The following is an 18,065-nucleotide window of genomic DNA, read 5'->3' on the forward strand; positions in this document are numbered from 1 at the left end:
TTTTTGAAGATCTGTTCCTACTGGATCATAGGCTAAATTTGAAATCGAGAGGAAAAATAGCGTCCATGCTTCCTTTTATACACTGACTAAAGTACAATTTTGTACCTGATGTAACAAAAAAAAGTAATAGTCCTTGAAGTAGCGTTTCAGCTTTAACGGATCATTATTAAATAAACAGTGAGCCCGTGTATGAATTCCTGCCCCTAGATCCAGCTTTTGTGTTTAAAATATTGATATGCAGTATATACATATACACACGCATTACATAATTTGTATGCATATATACGTATGTTGTGTGTGTGTATATGTGTGTGTGTGTATATATATATATATATATATATATATATACACATACATATACAGTATATTTATATAGGATTTCTACAGCACACAACAATACTTGGCTTCTATGAATACTGATTTTTTTTTTTTTTAGCAGTGGATGCTTAAGAGAGTTTTTTGCTTAAACCCATTTGTTTATTATGCACAGCACACTCAAACACTACTGTAAAACCACAGCTTATTAATTCATTTTTTAAGTACAAAAAATGACAGCAATATTGGTGTATGTACGCAAAGTAAGAATATTATTTTTAAACTATGTTTGCCTTTTAAATATTTCTGACAAAAAATGTACATATTATATAGAAACAAATATGACTTAAAAGTCCACATAAATCATTCACAGCTGGCCTTCATACAGGTGAGGGCGCAAAGTGCCATGGGCACTGTCTATAAATACTACTGAAACAGCAGTAGCAAGGGCCTGGGATCATGAGGGAAGAGATCCTGGACAGGATGCTCAAGTATCCAACCAAAAATAAAGTTAAACACTGTTTTATACTAAAACTGATTTTCCTAGTGGTATGGGAAGGAGGGGCTGATCAGGGAAAAACAGGCAAAGCCCAAAAAAAAAAAACAAAAAAAAAAAAAAAAACAAACCTGACATTCTAGACAAAAGAGAAAAATGCATCAGTTTCTCTATCTCAGGTAGATCTTTTTGGCGATTATACATTTGTTTTTACATCACTGTCAAACTATACTCAATAAATAATAAAAAAAAAATAATATTTCCATATAATTAATTCCTTGTTTTGAGTACTTTACTTGTCGAAATCAGACTGCTCATTCATTTGCCCATCTTTAATATTCAGATGGATATATATGGCCCCAAATAACATCTCAACATCAAATACATAGTACCTTCTCACAGAAAAATAACATACCAATAGACACACAGACATAAGTACATGTGCAAACACATGCACAGCGTCACAGCATCTTGTGGCCAGATGGGAGGCAGATCAGTTGTGCTCAGAAGCACATCCAGGATTCACCTTCTTGTTCCCCAAGGTAATCATTTCCTTCCACCATGGATAAACCTCCTTCTCATTTTTCTAGACCTTGGGAGTTCTCTCTCTCTCTCCCTCTTCATTTTCTCCCTCCCTCCCCTCCTGATTTTGATTTTCCACCTTGCATGCTTGCTTGATGTGGCAGGTTTCCTTATGCCTTCTGTCTTCATTTTCTGTAGATTTTGCTATCCCCAAATGTCAGTGTCCGCCTGCGTAGCTTACGCCCCGAGCCTTCCTCTAACAGGTAGGTCACATCAATTGCTGAGAAAGAAGATTAAGTTAAGAAAGAGATACAGACAGATGTCATTTATGACAATTTAAAAAATCCTTACAAGATTAACTGAGTAAAAGATAATACATTTTACTATGAAGATAAGGACAGCTATGACAGTCACAAAAGTACAAAGGACAAAGCTATCCTTAAATGAAGGACTTGCATTAGCGTGTTTCTTGACTGTATGGTGAAGTATTAGAGCTTGTACTTTATGTTGCATCTTTCAAGTTAATAAATTTTCATTTTCTCAAATGTTTCAATAAATTAACTACTCCCCACTGTTAGAGCATCCAATCCTAAAAACAAGAATTAGTTTATCCTACATTAGTTTACTTTCCTAACGATGCCTTGAGTGTTGTACAATGCTTGCATATGTACCTCTGCTTTAATTGGTTTCAAAGACTGGAACTGTAGTACTATTTAAATGACAGATAACTATCAATCTGCCACAGTAAATTAAGCTGGAATTAGGGCAGAAATACAATTTTCACCTATCCAGCCCCTTCTCTCACCATTTTTGCCCGGGATCCTTTTGAGCAAGTGCAACAGTATCTTGTTGAGCCTTTCTCTCTGAATTGTCCGCTTGTCTCCAGGAGGGCCACAGTCAAGTAACTCTGGGGTACTGATCCCCGCATCCTCCTCTGGTTCCTCTTCCTCCAGCTGTTGTTGCCTCGGTTGGGGATGGACTTCACCATCCCCAGCTTCATCTCTGGCTTTTGAATCCTCCTGTAGCCTTGGGGGTATTTCAACTCTGGTTGACTCCATATCCATAGTTAAGTCACTCATCACAGGACAGGAGTCCTCTTCAGAGACACTCAGCACTTCTTTACATGTCAACTTGGGCCTTTCACTTTTCCAAGAAGACCTACATAATTAAAATAGTATTTATTATACAGAGAGGAAAAAATGCTTTACTTATAAACTTAATACTGAATAGCAAAATTGATAGATACAACACTCTATTTTGAGCCATATGCTTGCTGAGATAGGCTCCAGCAAACCCACCATCCCACCAAAAACCCTCCCCATCCCAATTCCATCCAATGCCCTGCCCCACTCTAGCAACTGAATCTCTGCAGCAGCCATGTAATTAAAATCACAGTTCACAGGTAACCAGGAACAATTTTTTGCAATATAGTAATTCTTATTCAGTTAATATTGTATGATATGCATTTTTCATTATGTAACAAATTTACTAAAACATTGATGCTATATATGTATAAAACTGTTTTTTTAGGAAATTATGCTGCTGGTGCAAACTTGTTTCGATTTGGAGCCCCCCATCATACTGACCATGCTTCAATGTCATTTTATTAAAATCGATTACTTATTTTATCTGTAAAATAAGTAATAAAACATTAAGTATTTTCACCTATTTTCCAGTTGTAAACATTTTTCAGTTCCAATTTACTTAAAATTGGGTTACCAATGTCTGTAAGAACAGTACAGAAAAAATATTGATTTTAAAAATGTATTAATTCAGTATTCCTTTCTTCCTGCTTTAAACATTAACAGATTTCATGTCTTTATTCCAACACTGGTTTCACTAGTCTTTTTTCTAGATTAATGTTGAATTAATTTCAGAACTCTGCTGTTGACCTATAAATTTGTCATTTTAAATACCCTTTCCTGCGTATCATCATTGCTTTACTTTACTTTTTACTAACCTGTCTTGACACTTTAAAAATTTTAATATCAGCTTTTTTACTATTATACCTTTATAGTACAATTTCTAAGGAAACATCTGAATCACGTGGCTCCAAATCTTAGAAATGTTTGGCCACGTACAGTTTGACAGTAAACCAGATTTATATTTCATAAAATTCAAAATCCTTCATGAAAACCCAAACCTTTTTTTTCTTACATTTTACAATGGCTACTGTATATCAGTGTTTATTTAAATATCGTTTTGATTGTTTTACTGATTTCTAAAATAAAACCTATTAAAATTTTCACTGGGTACTTCTGAGCTGTCATTCTGACCATGTCTTTATTCAAACTAAAATACCGTACAAGAAATGCTTGTGTTTTTAAACACTTGCATAATGAGATGTTTCGCTATTTGTTTAATGTATCACTGCCAGGGATGGGCTTTTGTACTCCTATTAACTTGCTCTATATTGAGTACTCTGTACCATATTTTGCTTAAATATAAAAGCTTAATGTTACCGCTAATCAAGTGTATTAATGGTTACAATTATCTTTAATTGACATCAAAACACAGAGGACTTTGCTGCTAGTCAGTTTATTCTGTATAAACTGCTATATAATAAAACACTAAAGCCTTTGTGTCCAGTCCCTCAGAGCAATCTGATTGGTCCGTTTGACTTTGACGACGCAAAAAAAAAAACAAAGACGTACGAGTATGTAACACAGGAGGAGGAATAAAGACACATGCTGAGAGAATCACCTTCAAAGAAGGAAAGTATAAAATCAGAGAAGTGGTGGGAAAGATGCCATGAAAATAATGACAGAGTCTGAGAAGCAGGCTTTATGGGAACATGCTCGTGAAAGGAAGCGCCAGTAACGAGACATTCAGACATACACAAATACAGAGGAATGGTGCTGAAAGTACGTGTAATGTAAGAGACAGGAAATATTTTTTAATTATTCCGGCACCTAATCTTAAGTAAAACAGACAGCAACCAGTAGAGAATGTTTGCAAAATATGTAAACTGTGACATACCATATTCCATTGATATGTGGGTTGCCCTCTCTATTAAATCTTTCTTTCTCTCAAACTTCCAAAGTCCTTTACATTTAAAAACAGTCTTCCTGAATCACAGATCCTTTTTTTATTATTAGTCTGACAAAGATGCCATCAGAATTAAAAAAAATGCTTTGAAAAAACATCTATTGTTCATTACCCTGATCGCAAACTATGAGAGGAATCCAGCCTTTCACTAAGGTACTACATTCCACATTATCATAGTGGAATGTTGCATGCTTGTTGAACGTGCAACCAAGAATTTCACTGTATTCTTCACACATAACAATACCCTTAACTATTAGTACTGTTTCTCACAGGTCAAATCCCATTAGTCATCCATCAACATGTGTAAGACCAGAGCATGCAGAAATGAAATGATACAAAATGTGGACCTTCATGCAATCAGGTAATGGCAATAGAAAATAACAAAGATGATCAGTGGTCAACCTGGACAACGATGCAAGAGGAAAAACTTTCTTTAAGGATCATAGTTCAACAACTACACCAGCTGACTGCATCCTGGGATTACCCATTTTCTGACATAGAAGTAGACACCACCTCCATGCCTAAAAACCACAGACAACCCTTGCTGACGTTATACCACATATTTAAGTGGATGGAGTTTGCTAAATGTTACTATTATTTTGATTGTACCTGGGTTTTATAGTCAGATGAAACAATAATACTGTAGAGCTTTTGGCAACAAATGTCATAGGTGGATGTGACATAAAATGAGTTAAGATCATGCAGAAAAGAACCTAATCCTAACTGTGAAATATTCCCAAGGATCTGTGATGATGTGGAACTAGGATCTAGGAATATTTGCAGGAACACAATGGATCATTAATTCTATTTAAGATCAAAATCTGGTTGCCCCTGCCAGGAGGTTAAGATGATGTCATGGTTGGATGATCTGCAGCAGTAATTGATCCAAAACATACCTCAGAATTCACATAAACTGATTCAATGTTCTTAGAGTAAAGGATATGCAGTGCCCACTTCAATCCCCTGACCTAAAACCATTTGAAAACTTGTGGGTGAGCTGAAGAGAAGAGTTTCCAAGTGAAGGTCAAAGGAACTCTGACAGATCTGTAAGGAATTTGTATGGGGGAATGGTGTAAGATCCCTTTACATATGTTTTTTCATCGCATCCAACATTTCAATAAAACACCTAGTACTGTTATTATGGAAAGGGGAATGTGTCAAATGTATTAAATGGAGACGTGCCAATAACTGTGCTTTGACAAAAGAGATCAATTTTTTATAAGTATGTTTTTTGTGAATAGCTTGTCTCAGTGAATGATTACCCTGATAATTTGTGTACAAGATCATGGTAATGTCTTTATTCTTAACAGCCTTTTTGATTTTCTTTACCAACAATAATCATGAGGGACACAGTAGATATAAATTGGGGCACTTCCTGCTTATCTGTTTTAAACACACCCACACTTTAAATACTAAAATGCCAGGATCTGTAAAGTGAAATCAATCAGTGGATAAAAAGAAAATAAAGTCCACACCTCAGCAGATCTTAACCTATCCTTTTTGGTTAATACTTATCAGAAAGGGGAAATGTAATTGTTTGTATATTGCATCTAACCGAAACACTATCCAAATGTGCTTAAGTGGGCATCAAAGAGGATTATACTGTTCTTGAAAGACATTATGGCATTTTTCTATGTGTGAAAGAGGCTTCAATAATAAACATGAAATGCGATTAATATTCTGATTTAAAGAATAAGATTAAGACCCTAGTAAGTAAGAGTGAGACCCTAACCTCTGATTTACTGTATAAATGGCATACAAATACAGAAGTAACACTAGCAGAAAAGTCTCTCACCTTCCTCCGTTCCTCTTGTAATTGTCAGGGACATAGTGAGGCTGTCAGTGATTAAAAAAAAAAACACAAATATCATCACTAAAGCAATTTTTCCAAAGAAAATATAGATGGATGAGATCACTTTTAATTTAATTTAATGAAATATGTAATATAAAGCAAGGATGGCTAAGGTAGTCAGAGGGACAGACACACTAAAGATAAATGCAGAAGATAGCAATATTTAGGACACTTGTTTCTTTAATAAATAGTATTGCGTGGTATTAAAATGTTTAAGAAACACATGTCTAAGATTATGTCAGATATAACTTTTGTTTAAAAGCAAAGAATCTTACTGAGAAATCTCTCTTTGGTGTGAGTCTTTTGGGAAAGTGATTGAAGGCATATGATTTCGTACAGACAGGATATCGGTTGCGATGTATCTTATAAAAAAGATGGGCAGATTTGTCAAGACGATAATCACAGATGTAGACGTCTTGTTCTTTTACCCCCTTTGGCCTTCCTGCAGCAACATACAAGAAAAAACAAATATTGTAAAACAAAAATAACTGCAAATTTATTTTAAAAAGCTCATTAACACTGAAAGTCACCCATGGAAGATATACAAATTTTACTACATAACACAAGATGGGAATTAAATTCATTCACAACTGCTATGCAAGAACAAACCAGGCAGATCTGAAAAATCATTGCTTGTATATCAATTATCTACACAAACTTAAGCAAAACAAACAGATAATGCCTAACCTTTACAGTAAGTATAGAGGTCCAATACACAACATGTTCCAACCACAGCTTCCAGTGGGATAATCTCATAAAGAGGCACACGAAATAACTCATTATGGTAGAAACGCCGAGAAGGTGAATGGTGTGTTTCATGGGGACGGAAATAATGGTGTCCAAAGGCAAAGCGTTCACCTCTATAAAGATGAAAATAAAAAGAATAAAATAAATATCATCGCCTAATTAGACAACAGTCAGACTAAAACATTCCCGAATTAAATACTGATCAATATTTAAGTGTTTACATCACATTAAAACAACAGTAAGATTGAACCTTTGTACATTACCATATTGATAAGTTTTATATCCTTTCCTTTCAACAGCTGTTCAGATGCAAAGTAACATTCATACTTTTTTCACAGTAGTGACTTAACTGCTTACCCACATATTTAACAGTTGCTCAGTCCACCCAATTTCAATTTATATATGTAGTCTCTTTGTACATACTTGTCATTCTTCCAGAGTTTTTCAATTCGGAAGATGTCCAGTTTCTCACGATTAATATGTGAGAGGAGACGGTATGACTGCCTAACAGGCTGACCATCTGGTGTGCGACGGCTGTCTCTCATCAAGTACACACAATCACCTATTAAATATATTAATACAGAAATATCATCAAAACTGTTATTTTTTAAAATTCTAGGGAATGTAATATGCAAACCATACAAAATAAATGATTTACATCATTTTTCAAAGTGGCTTATTTCAGTACCATGCGACAAAGAGCTGGAACATATTCTGATAGAATGTGGTGCAAGGTAACTGCAAGTCCTGCATATTGGACTAATTTAGGATCAGTAATCAATTTCATTTTCAAATGTACAGAAGAAAAATGTAAATAGGAAAACACATTCACATTGATTTACAGCATGCACACTACACATAAATGGTGATCAGGATTTGATCTGGAGTTGTGACGTAGCCCCACTAATTATTATTTCACTTTTAAAAAACTATCAGACTTAATTTAAAACATTGGCCTTCATAATACTGTCAGTTAATTCTGACCGAAAAATGGCAATGTGACTGTTAGGTTTTTTTATTCAAGTTATACACTACGTAATACTTCATAACACAAAAAAACATTCTTAAATGTGCTTAATCCAAATTAGGGTTGCAGGGGGCTGGAGCCACTCTTACACTCACATTGGGTCAGTTTGGAATCATCATTTAACCTAAGCTACAAGTATTTGTATATGGATCTCATTCAATATGTAATTTTATCAACATGCCAAAACAAGAAAATTGCACAGCTGCTGAATCTAAAATATGATAACACTCTCAGCTCACAAATGCATGGCAATGATGTAATGTATTTTTTCCACGCTGGTCAATTTCATAGTACAGAGTAATGTAACTACTAATTATTAAATTTTACAATGAGACATACCTGTGACAACTTTTTAACCAAAATATCTTGGTTTTTATGACATTTGTAATATTCGAAAACACAAATATGAGTATAAATCTATATATTTATGTGCAAATTTATTTATCTGAAAGACATACATACCCTGGTGAAGCAAGAGTTCATCCCGCAAAAGGCAGATGTAGTAGATGAAACCTGACTGAGCATAGCTGGGCTGAGGAATCATTGGAACCTCCTGTCACCAGAAAACATTAAAAAATCAAAAAGAACAAATTAATCAAACCGGCAGTCACAGGATAGTATAACTAATTGGAGCTGAGTTAGTGAAGGAAATCAGGAAAAATTACCTTGTCTACAGGGCGTGGGTCACACTGCTCACACAAGTAGTGCTCAACGTCGGCATTCACTCCCATACAGTCACAGTGCTGCCACACCTGCAGAGAGACAGACAGGAAAGGAGACACTGAGCAAGTAAGCCAGAAGCATTATAAAGAGGGAGAGTGAAGTTTTATCATAGATTGAAATCTAAAAGCTTTTCTAGATGGAGATAAAAAAGTTAAAATCTGAAAATCACGACTGCAGAGAGGTAAATAAAGCATGATACTATGATTATGAAAGAGCAACAGAAGTGTCAAAAGGAAGGCAGGCAGACAAAAAGGCAGGCTAAGCACTCACTCTCATACAAGCAAGAGTGTCATTGTCAAACAAGTACTATGGATGTTATCATTATAAACCATATAATCTGATGAATTAAATAATTAAAATTTCTGCTGGGAACTTAAATTGTCTTATGACATTGCCACACCTGACACAGGCTATCATAACTATCATTATCTGTATAGGCAAAATGGTGTCTTTTTTAAATGATACATCAGTTAGTTTTACATCCAAAAGAACAGATGCTTCAGTGAAAATGAAATGTAGTTTGATTAGGGAGATTTCCACAAGAATGGTTACAATGTTTACTATCAACTTGTAGAAAGTTGTGCAGAAATATAAAACCAACCCATTTATAACAAGGTTCCGCATAAAAGCATTGCTACTTGCATTATCAGGCTGCAGCAATGTACCATATACAGTGGGGGAAGTAAGTATTTGATCCCCTGTTGAATTTGTAAGCTTGTTCACTTATAAAGAAATGAACAGTCTCTTAATTTTTATGGTAGTATTATTTAATGGAGAGAGACAGAATATCAACAAAAAATCCTGAAAAAAAACATTACATAAAAGTTAAAAATTGATTTGCAAATCATTGAGTAAAATAAGTATTTGATCCCTTACAACCCAGCCAGAATTCTGGTTTCCACAGATTGGCTCTGAGCTCATGCTAGTACTTAAGAATGAAAGGAAAACAAACACATTTTGCCTGTACTGTATACTTAGGCACAAGCATATCATGTCTGCTGAAGCATGTAGGAGCCCTGACAGTTAATAGGGTGTCCACACAGTTGCCTTCTGAGTATGTCAATATAATCCTATTCCAAACAAAACTGCATAAAATGTTTTTTTTAGTCAAAAAAACTGTTTGAGACATGTTTTCACATAAAGTTAAAACAAATTCATATATGCATAATATGAATGACTATAATATATTCTTATTATTTCCATGTTATTAAGCAGTGTCTCTTTTTAAATATCAACAGTTATGAATTGATCAAAGGAGTGTTAATGATTTATGAAAAGTTATCAACATTTGTATCACTAGCTAGTATAGGATATACCAGACTAGGTATAGAAGGTACTGTCCCATGTTATATCTCAAAAAGTTACAACCATTCAAAATTAAAAGTAATTACTAAATTTTTACTGTATTATCGGCAAATGCTAGCTCTAAACAAAGTTTGCATAAGATTCTCTTTTTTCTAAAGCAAGATGCCTAAGCACATTGGGGAAAAAATGAAAATTATCCTCATTTGATCATTCTTTTGCCCGAGTGATAAACATAATAATACCTGTTCTACAGAATGATGAAACAGAATGTCAATAGCATTACAAGAGCATGTGCACAGAGACATTTTCTGTGCTAACTGGCAATGTTTAGCTGTAGAAGTAGTGGTAGTAGAAACCAATTACAAAACAATTAAACAGCAAATACGTATTGCTGAAAAACATCTTGTTTGGTTTATAGTGGCAAAAATTGTGATGTTCATGTCAGAAATTAGGTCCATGGTCAATGAACTAAAGATAAAGATGTTTTAAATTAATGGGGGAATATTCCAAAGGAAAAGAATAAACATATTGTGCATACAATAATGCTCTAAGTTTCAGATGTTATTGATATGAAGCTAGTATTCCAATTGTATATATTTGAATTTTAATACAGATAAATAATTTCTAAATGTGCATATGACATGTCAATAGATGTCTGTACTTAATTTACTTAATACTTGACTTTGGGTAGAATGCACAATACACAAAATGTAGTTTATATTCTGTTTGACCTTTCACTAAAAGCATCTACTGCAGATCAGTGTTTCTCACCATGCATTTTTCACATTGGATCATGAGTCCTTCATCTTTATACATGCCACAGATGCAGCGAATAACATCATCATCCTTGTCATGACCACCACCATCCTTATCGCAAATAGATGTTTCACTGCTGTCGGCCTCACTTCCAGTCTCACCAACAATTTCATCAATCTGCACTGCTGCCTCATGACGTGCACTGTAGTAGGCCTTGCGTAGCGGCACACATCTCTTCCTGTGGGAGATTTCCGCCCATAGTATTTCTGCAACAAAGGGAAAAAAGGATTAAAATAATTAGAAGAAAACAAGCACCTTTGTTTAAAATAATGTCAGAACTAGAGTTTCAACTTCTTAACTGAAGTGAGTGTTATTTACAGTTGTGCTTAAAGGTTTGTGAACCCTTTAGAATTTTCTATATTTCTGCATAAATATGACCTAAAACATCATCAGATTTTCACTCAAGTCCTAAAAGTAGATAAAGAGAAACCAGTTAAACAAATGAAACAAAAATATTGTACTTGTTCATTTATTTATTGAGGAAAATGATCGAATATTACATACAGTGGAACCTTGGTTTGCGAACATAACTCGTTCCGGAAACGTGCTCGCAGTCCAAAGCACTCGTATATCAAAATGAATTTCCCCATAAGAAATAATGGAAACTTAGATGATTCGTTCCACAACCCAAAACAATTCATATAAAAATGATTAATACAAAATATAAAGTAAAAATACATAAAACAAATTAACCTGCACTTTACCTTTAAAAAGAATCATGAATGGTGTGAGTTTCGAAACTCTTGTGGCATTCCACCCAACGGGACGACACGCGGAAGAGTGTCCCAAAGCAATCGCAGTCTCCCAGCGCTGTAGCAGTTCGCCGTATAACCGCATCCAAAAAGGTCGCAGACATGCTATAAGCGCCTGCCGTCGATGGGTGATACAAGGAACATTATAAAGATCCCTCTACAATAAATAACAGCGCTGTTGCCGTTTCAAGCTGAATAAAGCTGGTATTGTTAAAGTCCTGAGAATCAGCTTCGTGTTTTGGTGTGCAAGATGGGGACTCTCACTTCACAGCACACATGTGCGTGCGCACGCACACACACACACACACACACACACACACACACACACACACAATGCTGTAGCAAACAGTATACGCTTGTACGGATGTTGACTATATGAGTGAGGCACACAGACTCAGACGGAGAATAGGAGATGATTGCCCTCAAAAGAAGAGAGAGAGGAAAAGAGAGAGAGAGCGTGCGCGAGCGAGCGAGATAAGGAGAGAGACGCGTGCGTGCGAGCGAGAGAGATAAGGAGAGAGAGTGAGACGTGCTCGAGAGAGAGAAGAACCATCAGCTCAGTTGTGATCACATGACGCTCAGCAGACAAAGTGTATCCATACTACTCATATTGCAAGACATCGCTCGTTTATCAAAGTCAAAATTAATTAAAAAATTTAGCTCGTCTTACAAAACACTTGTAAACCAAGTTACTCAAACCGAGGTTCAACTGTATTTATGATTGGCAAAAGTATGTGAACCTCTAGGATTAGCAGTTAGTTTGAAGGTGAAATTAGAATCATGTGTTTTTAATCAATGGGATGACAATCAGGTGTGAGTGGGCACCCTGTGTTATTTAAAGAACAGGGATCTATCAATGTCTGCTCTTCACAACAAATGTTTGTGGAAGTGTATCATGGCACGAACAAAGGAGATTTCTGAGGACCTCAGAAAAAGAGTTGTTCATGTTCATCAGGCTGGGAAAAGGTTACAAAACCATCTCTAAAGAGTTTGGACTCTACCAATCCACAGTCAGACAGTGTACAAATGAAGGAAATTCAAGACCACTGTTTCCCTCCTCAGGGGTGGTTGACAAACAAAGATCAGTCCGAGAGCAAGGCGTGTAATACTCGATGAGGTCACAAAGGACCCCAGGGTAACTTCTAAGTAACTGAAGGCCTCTCTCACATTGGCTAATGTTCATGAGTCCACCATCAGGAGAACACTGAACAACAATGGTGCGCATGGCAGGGTTGCAAGGAGAAAGCCACTGCTCTCCAAAAAAAACATTGCTACTCGTCTGCAGTTTGCTAAAGATCACGTGAACAAACCAGAAGGCTATTGGAAGAATGTTTTGTGGACGGGTGAGACCAAAATAAAATTTTTTGTTTTAAATGAAAAGCTTTATATGTTTGGAGAAAGGAAAACACTGCATTCCAGCATAAGAACCTTATCACATCTGTGAAAAATGGTGGTGGTAGTATCATGTTTTGGGCCTGTTTTGCTGCATCTGGGCCAGGATGGCTGGCCTTCATTGGATTCTGAATTATATCAGTGAAATCTAAAGGAAAATGTCAGGACATCTGTCCATGAACTGAATCTCAAGAGAAGGTGGGTCATGCTGCAAGACAACGACCTTAAGTACACAAGTCGTTCTACCAAAGAATGGTTAAAGAAGAATAAAGTTAATGTTTTGGAATAGCCAAGTCAAAGTCCTGACTTTAATCCAATCGAAATGTTGTGGAAGGACCTGAAGCGAGCAGTTAATGTGAGGAAACCCACCAACATCCCAGAGTTGAAGCTGTTCTATACGGAGGAATGGGCTAAAATTCCTCCAAGCCGGTGTGCAGGAATGATCAAAAGTTACCGGAAATGTTTAATTGCAGTTATTGCTGCAAAGAGGGGTCACACCAGACACTGAAAGCAAAGGTTCACATACTTTTGCCACTCACAAATATGTAATATTCGATCATTTTCCTTAATAAATAAATGACCAAGTATAATATTTTTGTCTCATTTGTTTAACTGGTTTCTCTTTATCTACTTTTAGGACTTGAGTGAAAATCTGATGATGTTTTAGGTCATATTTATGCAGAAATATAGAAAATTGTAAAGGGTTCACAAACTTTCAAGCACAACTGTATACTCATCAGCAAATTATTTTCTTGTTTACAAAAAAAAAAAAAAAAGCTAACAACTCCGAAAAGGTGAATAGAGAGCTGTTCCTTAATAAACTTTTAAATAATGTATAAAGAAATTTACCAATGGTCACACCAGAACTGGAACACTTATTGAGTATTTAGAAGAAACGTCCAGCTCTCTACAAAAGTAATCCAAAATACAGTGGTTATTATAGTCTTGAAACTTTTAAAATTATATATTATATAAGTGATAGTCGGTCATTGTCCAACCTATCCTAGTGTGGTCACGGGTGGGTCTGCTGGAGCCAATCCCAGCCAACACAGGGCGCAAGGCAGGTACAACCCGGGGCAGGGTGCTAGCCCACCGCAGGGCACACACACACCAAGCATACACTAGGGAGAATTTAGGATGATGTCTTTGGACTGTGGGAGGAAACCGGAGCACCCGGAGGAAACCCACGCAGACATGGGAAGAACATGCAAACTCCACGCAGGGAGGACCCGGGCAGCGAACCCAGGTCTCCTTACTGTGAGGCAGCAGAGCTACCACTGCGGCACCATGCCGCCCTTATGAGTGATCTTTTTTTTTTTTTATTCAACCATTGAAAAACAATATCATTCCAAAATAAAAAATAATTCTTTATAGATGCTTTCTATTTAATTATAAATAAAAAATGTTCTATTAGAATTCTCTCTTGTTTTGCCAATATATACCTTCCTGGATGAAAATCACAGAAATACAGTGCCCTCCATACTGTTTGGGATGAAGACACATTTTTTTTTTCTTGATTTACCCCTCTGCTCCATAGTTTAAAAATACAAATCAAACAATTCATATGTGATTAAAGTGCAAATTGTGGACTTTAATTTAAAGGTATTCGCAAACATTTTGGTCACACCATGTATAAATTACAACACTTTTTATGAATCGTGCCTCCATTTCAGGGCACCATACTGCTTTGGACATACCAGTGCATCCGGAAAGTATTCACAGCGCATCACTTTTTTCACATTTTGTTATGTTACAGACTTATTCCAAAATGGATTAAATTAATTTTTTCCCTCAGAATTCTACACACAACACCCCATAATGACAACGTGAAAAAAGTTTACTTGAGGTCTTTGCAAATTTATTAAAAATAAAAAATTGAGAAATCACATGTACATAAGTATTCACAGCCTTTGCTCAATACTTTGTCGATGCACCTTTGGCAGCAATTACAGCCTTAAGTCTTTTTGAATATGATGCCACAAGCTTGGCACACCTATCCTTGGCCAGTTTCGCCCATTCCTCTTTGCTGCACCTCTCAAGCTCCATCAGGTTGGATGGGAAGCGTCAGTGCACAGCCATTTTAAGATCTCTCCAGAGATGTTCAATCGGATTTAAGTCAGGGCTCTGGCTGGGCCACTCAAGGACATTCACAGAGTTGTCCTGTAGACACTCCTTTAATATCTTGGCTGTGTGCTTAGGGTCGTTGTCCTACTGAAAGCTGAACCGTCACCCCAGTCTGAGGTCAAGAGCGCTATGGTGCAGGTTTTCATCCAGGATGTCTCTGTACATTGCTGCAGTCATCTTTCCCTTTATCCTGACTAGTCTCCCAGTTCCTGCTGCTGAAAAACATCCCCACAGCATGATGCTGCCACCACCATGCTTCACTGTAGGGATGGTATTGGCCTGGTGATGAGCGGTGCCTGGTTTCCTCCAAACGTGACGCCTGGCATTCACACCAAAGAGTTCAATCTTTGTCTCATCAGACCAGAGAATTTTGTTTTTCATGGTCTGAAAGTTCTTCAGGTGCCTTTTGGCAAACTCCAGGCGGGCTGCTATTCACCTTCTACTAAGGAGTGGCTTCGATCTGGCCACTCTACCATACAGGCCTGATTGGTGGATTGCTGCAGAGATGGTTGTCCTTCTGGAAGGTTCTCCTCTCTCCACAGAGAACCTCTGGAGCTCTGACAGAGTGACCATCGGGTTCTTGGTCACCTCCCTGACTAAGGCCTAGATGGCCGGCCAGCTCTAGGAAGAGTTCTGGTGGTTTCGAACTTCTTCCACTTACGGATGATGAAGGCAACTGTGCTCATTGGGACCTTTTAAAGCAGCAGAAATTTTTCTGTAACCTTCCTTAGATTTGTGCCTCGAGACAATCCTGTCTCGGAGATCTACAGACAATTCCTTTGACTTCATGTTTGGTTTGTGCTCTGACATGAACTGTCAACTGTGGGACCTTATATAGACAGGTGTGTGCCTTTCCAAATCATGTCCAATCAACTGAATTTACCACAGGTGGACTCCAATTAAGCTGCAGAAACATCTCAAGGATGATCAGGGGAAACGGGATGCATCTGAGCTCAATTTTGAGCTTCATGGCAAAGGCTGTGAATACTTATGTACATGTGCTTCTCAATTTTTTTTATTTTTAATAAATTTGCAAAAATCTCAAGTAAACATTTTTCACATTGTCATTATGGGGTGTTGTGTGTAGAATTGTGTGAGGAAAAAAATGAATTTGATCCATTTCGCAATAAGGCTGTAACATAACAAAATGTGGAAAAAGTGATGCACTGCGAATACTTTCCAGATGCACTGTAGCAATGGTAAGTATATTAAAGAAGTCATACTTAGTACTTTGTTGCATATCCTTGGCGTGTAGTGACTGCTTAAAGTCTGTGATTTATAGACATCAACAGGTACTGATTATCTTCTCTAGTGATGCTCTGTCAAGCCTCTAATGCAGCCATCTTTAGCTCCTGATTATTTCGGGGACTATTCCCCCTAAGTGTTCTCCTCAGCATGTGGAAGGCATGCTCAAATGGATTTAAATCATACAATTGACCTGAATAAATCATGCCTGAATTGTTTGATTTCTAATTTTAAGCTGTGGAGCAGAAGGGTAAATCAAAGAAAAATGTGACTTTGTCCAAAACAATATGAAAGGCACAGCACGTTTTTTGCTACTGTTTAAACATCTAGGAACTGCACATAAATTTTCAATTCCTGTCTTATATTTTTAATTGATTCAAACGGGTATTGACAAATTTTTTTTTCAGAAATTCCTTTTAATTTACTGCATTTACAGTATTTTATTCTGCATGATTTTGATTCCACGATTCTTTGCAGCTGGATTTGGTGTTCATGTTTTGTCAAAAGCTGCACTTAGTGATGAGGCCTGCAATTAGCAAACCATATAATCTTTTTCATTTGGTATTAAAACAGTTTTCTTAAAAAAAAAAAGTCTGACAGATGTTGCTACACTGTACTTTCTTTTACTGTTTCCTCCCTAGGGCCCAGATTTTCAACGGCTTCCTGGCAATTACTGCTGCAAATGCATGTTTCCACACTTGTATCCATTAATGACTAATTCCTTAAGACCTGCTATAGTCTTTATTTTGTGGCCCACCTGACAAGTGCCTTTCTTACTTTGACAATCTAGTTTTAGAATGGGCCCTATTCTATATAGTTTCACAGCTAGATTTTGGGGAATTTCAAATTACTTCAAGATATTTTTTAGTTGGTTTCTCTGATAGGTTTGTTCATAAATCTCTTCTCAGATTTACTTTAAATATTCTATTTCAACTTTTTGTGTTTTGGAAGTATACCAGCTGACTGTGGAATTCCCAATTATGCAAGTCTGTGTACTTACCTGAATACATGTAAAATACAATAAATGTTATCCTCAGTGTACTCCATTCAATACATTACATGATTTCCAACTGGTTAACAAAACATTTAAGTATCTGAGCCATTTCCTGACTTTTTTTTCATAATTAATCTAGAAAGAACTTAAAATAGCCAATGTATGATATTATATACTAGCAAAATACCCGCGCTTCGCAGCGGAGAAGTAGTGTGTTAAAGAAGTAATGAAAAAGAAAAGGAAACATTTTAATAATAACGTAACATGATTGACATTGTCATTGTCATGAGTGTTGCTCTCATATACATACATATATATATATATATATATATATATATATATATATATATATATACACACACACACATATATATATATATATATATATATACACACACACACACACACACACATATATATATACACACATATATACAGTATATATACATATGTATGCATATATATGTATATACAGTATATGTGGATGTATATGTATATATATTTGTGTATACCAAACAAATTTTTCCCATAAGAAATAATGGGAAAATGATTAATTCGTTCCCATGAAAAAAAATCCTATTGTTATTGGCATATTATACATTGATGGGGTTGTATAAAATAATTTAAACACTGCTTAATACTAAAATACATAAATACAAAAGCAATTAGATGAAATAAATGAAAATGACTTGTCCGATAACAATGAG

General features: G+C 36.1%; 1 protein-coding gene across 1 annotated transcript in view; it reads right to left on the bottom strand.

Moving 5' to 3' along the window:
* Positions 1-420: 420 nt before the first annotated feature.
* The window catches only part of ash1l (ash1 (absent, small, or homeotic)-like (Drosophila)), a 282,409-nt gene continuing 264,764 nt past the window's right edge, over positions 421-18,065 (bottom strand). The window contains 10 exon segments of the mRNA XM_039767304.1: positions 421-1,613; positions 2,139-2,491; positions 6,177-6,217; positions 6,509-6,675; positions 6,921-7,093; positions 7,404-7,542; positions 8,470-8,560; positions 8,673-8,759; positions 10,807-11,012; positions 11,015-11,057. Coding sequence (XP_039623238.1) covers positions 1,519-1,613; positions 2,139-2,491; positions 6,177-6,217; positions 6,509-6,675; positions 6,921-7,093; positions 7,404-7,542; positions 8,470-8,560; positions 8,673-8,759; positions 10,807-11,012; positions 11,015-11,057 — 1,395 coding nt within the window. The 3' untranslated portion in view covers positions 421-1,518.

This window comes from Polypterus senegalus, chromosome 1 (assembly GCF_016835505.1).
Source record: "Polypterus senegalus isolate Bchr_013 chromosome 1, ASM1683550v1, whole genome shotgun sequence".
Taxonomy (NCBI): Eukaryota; Metazoa; Chordata; class Cladistia; order Polypteriformes; family Polypteridae; genus Polypterus; species Polypterus senegalus.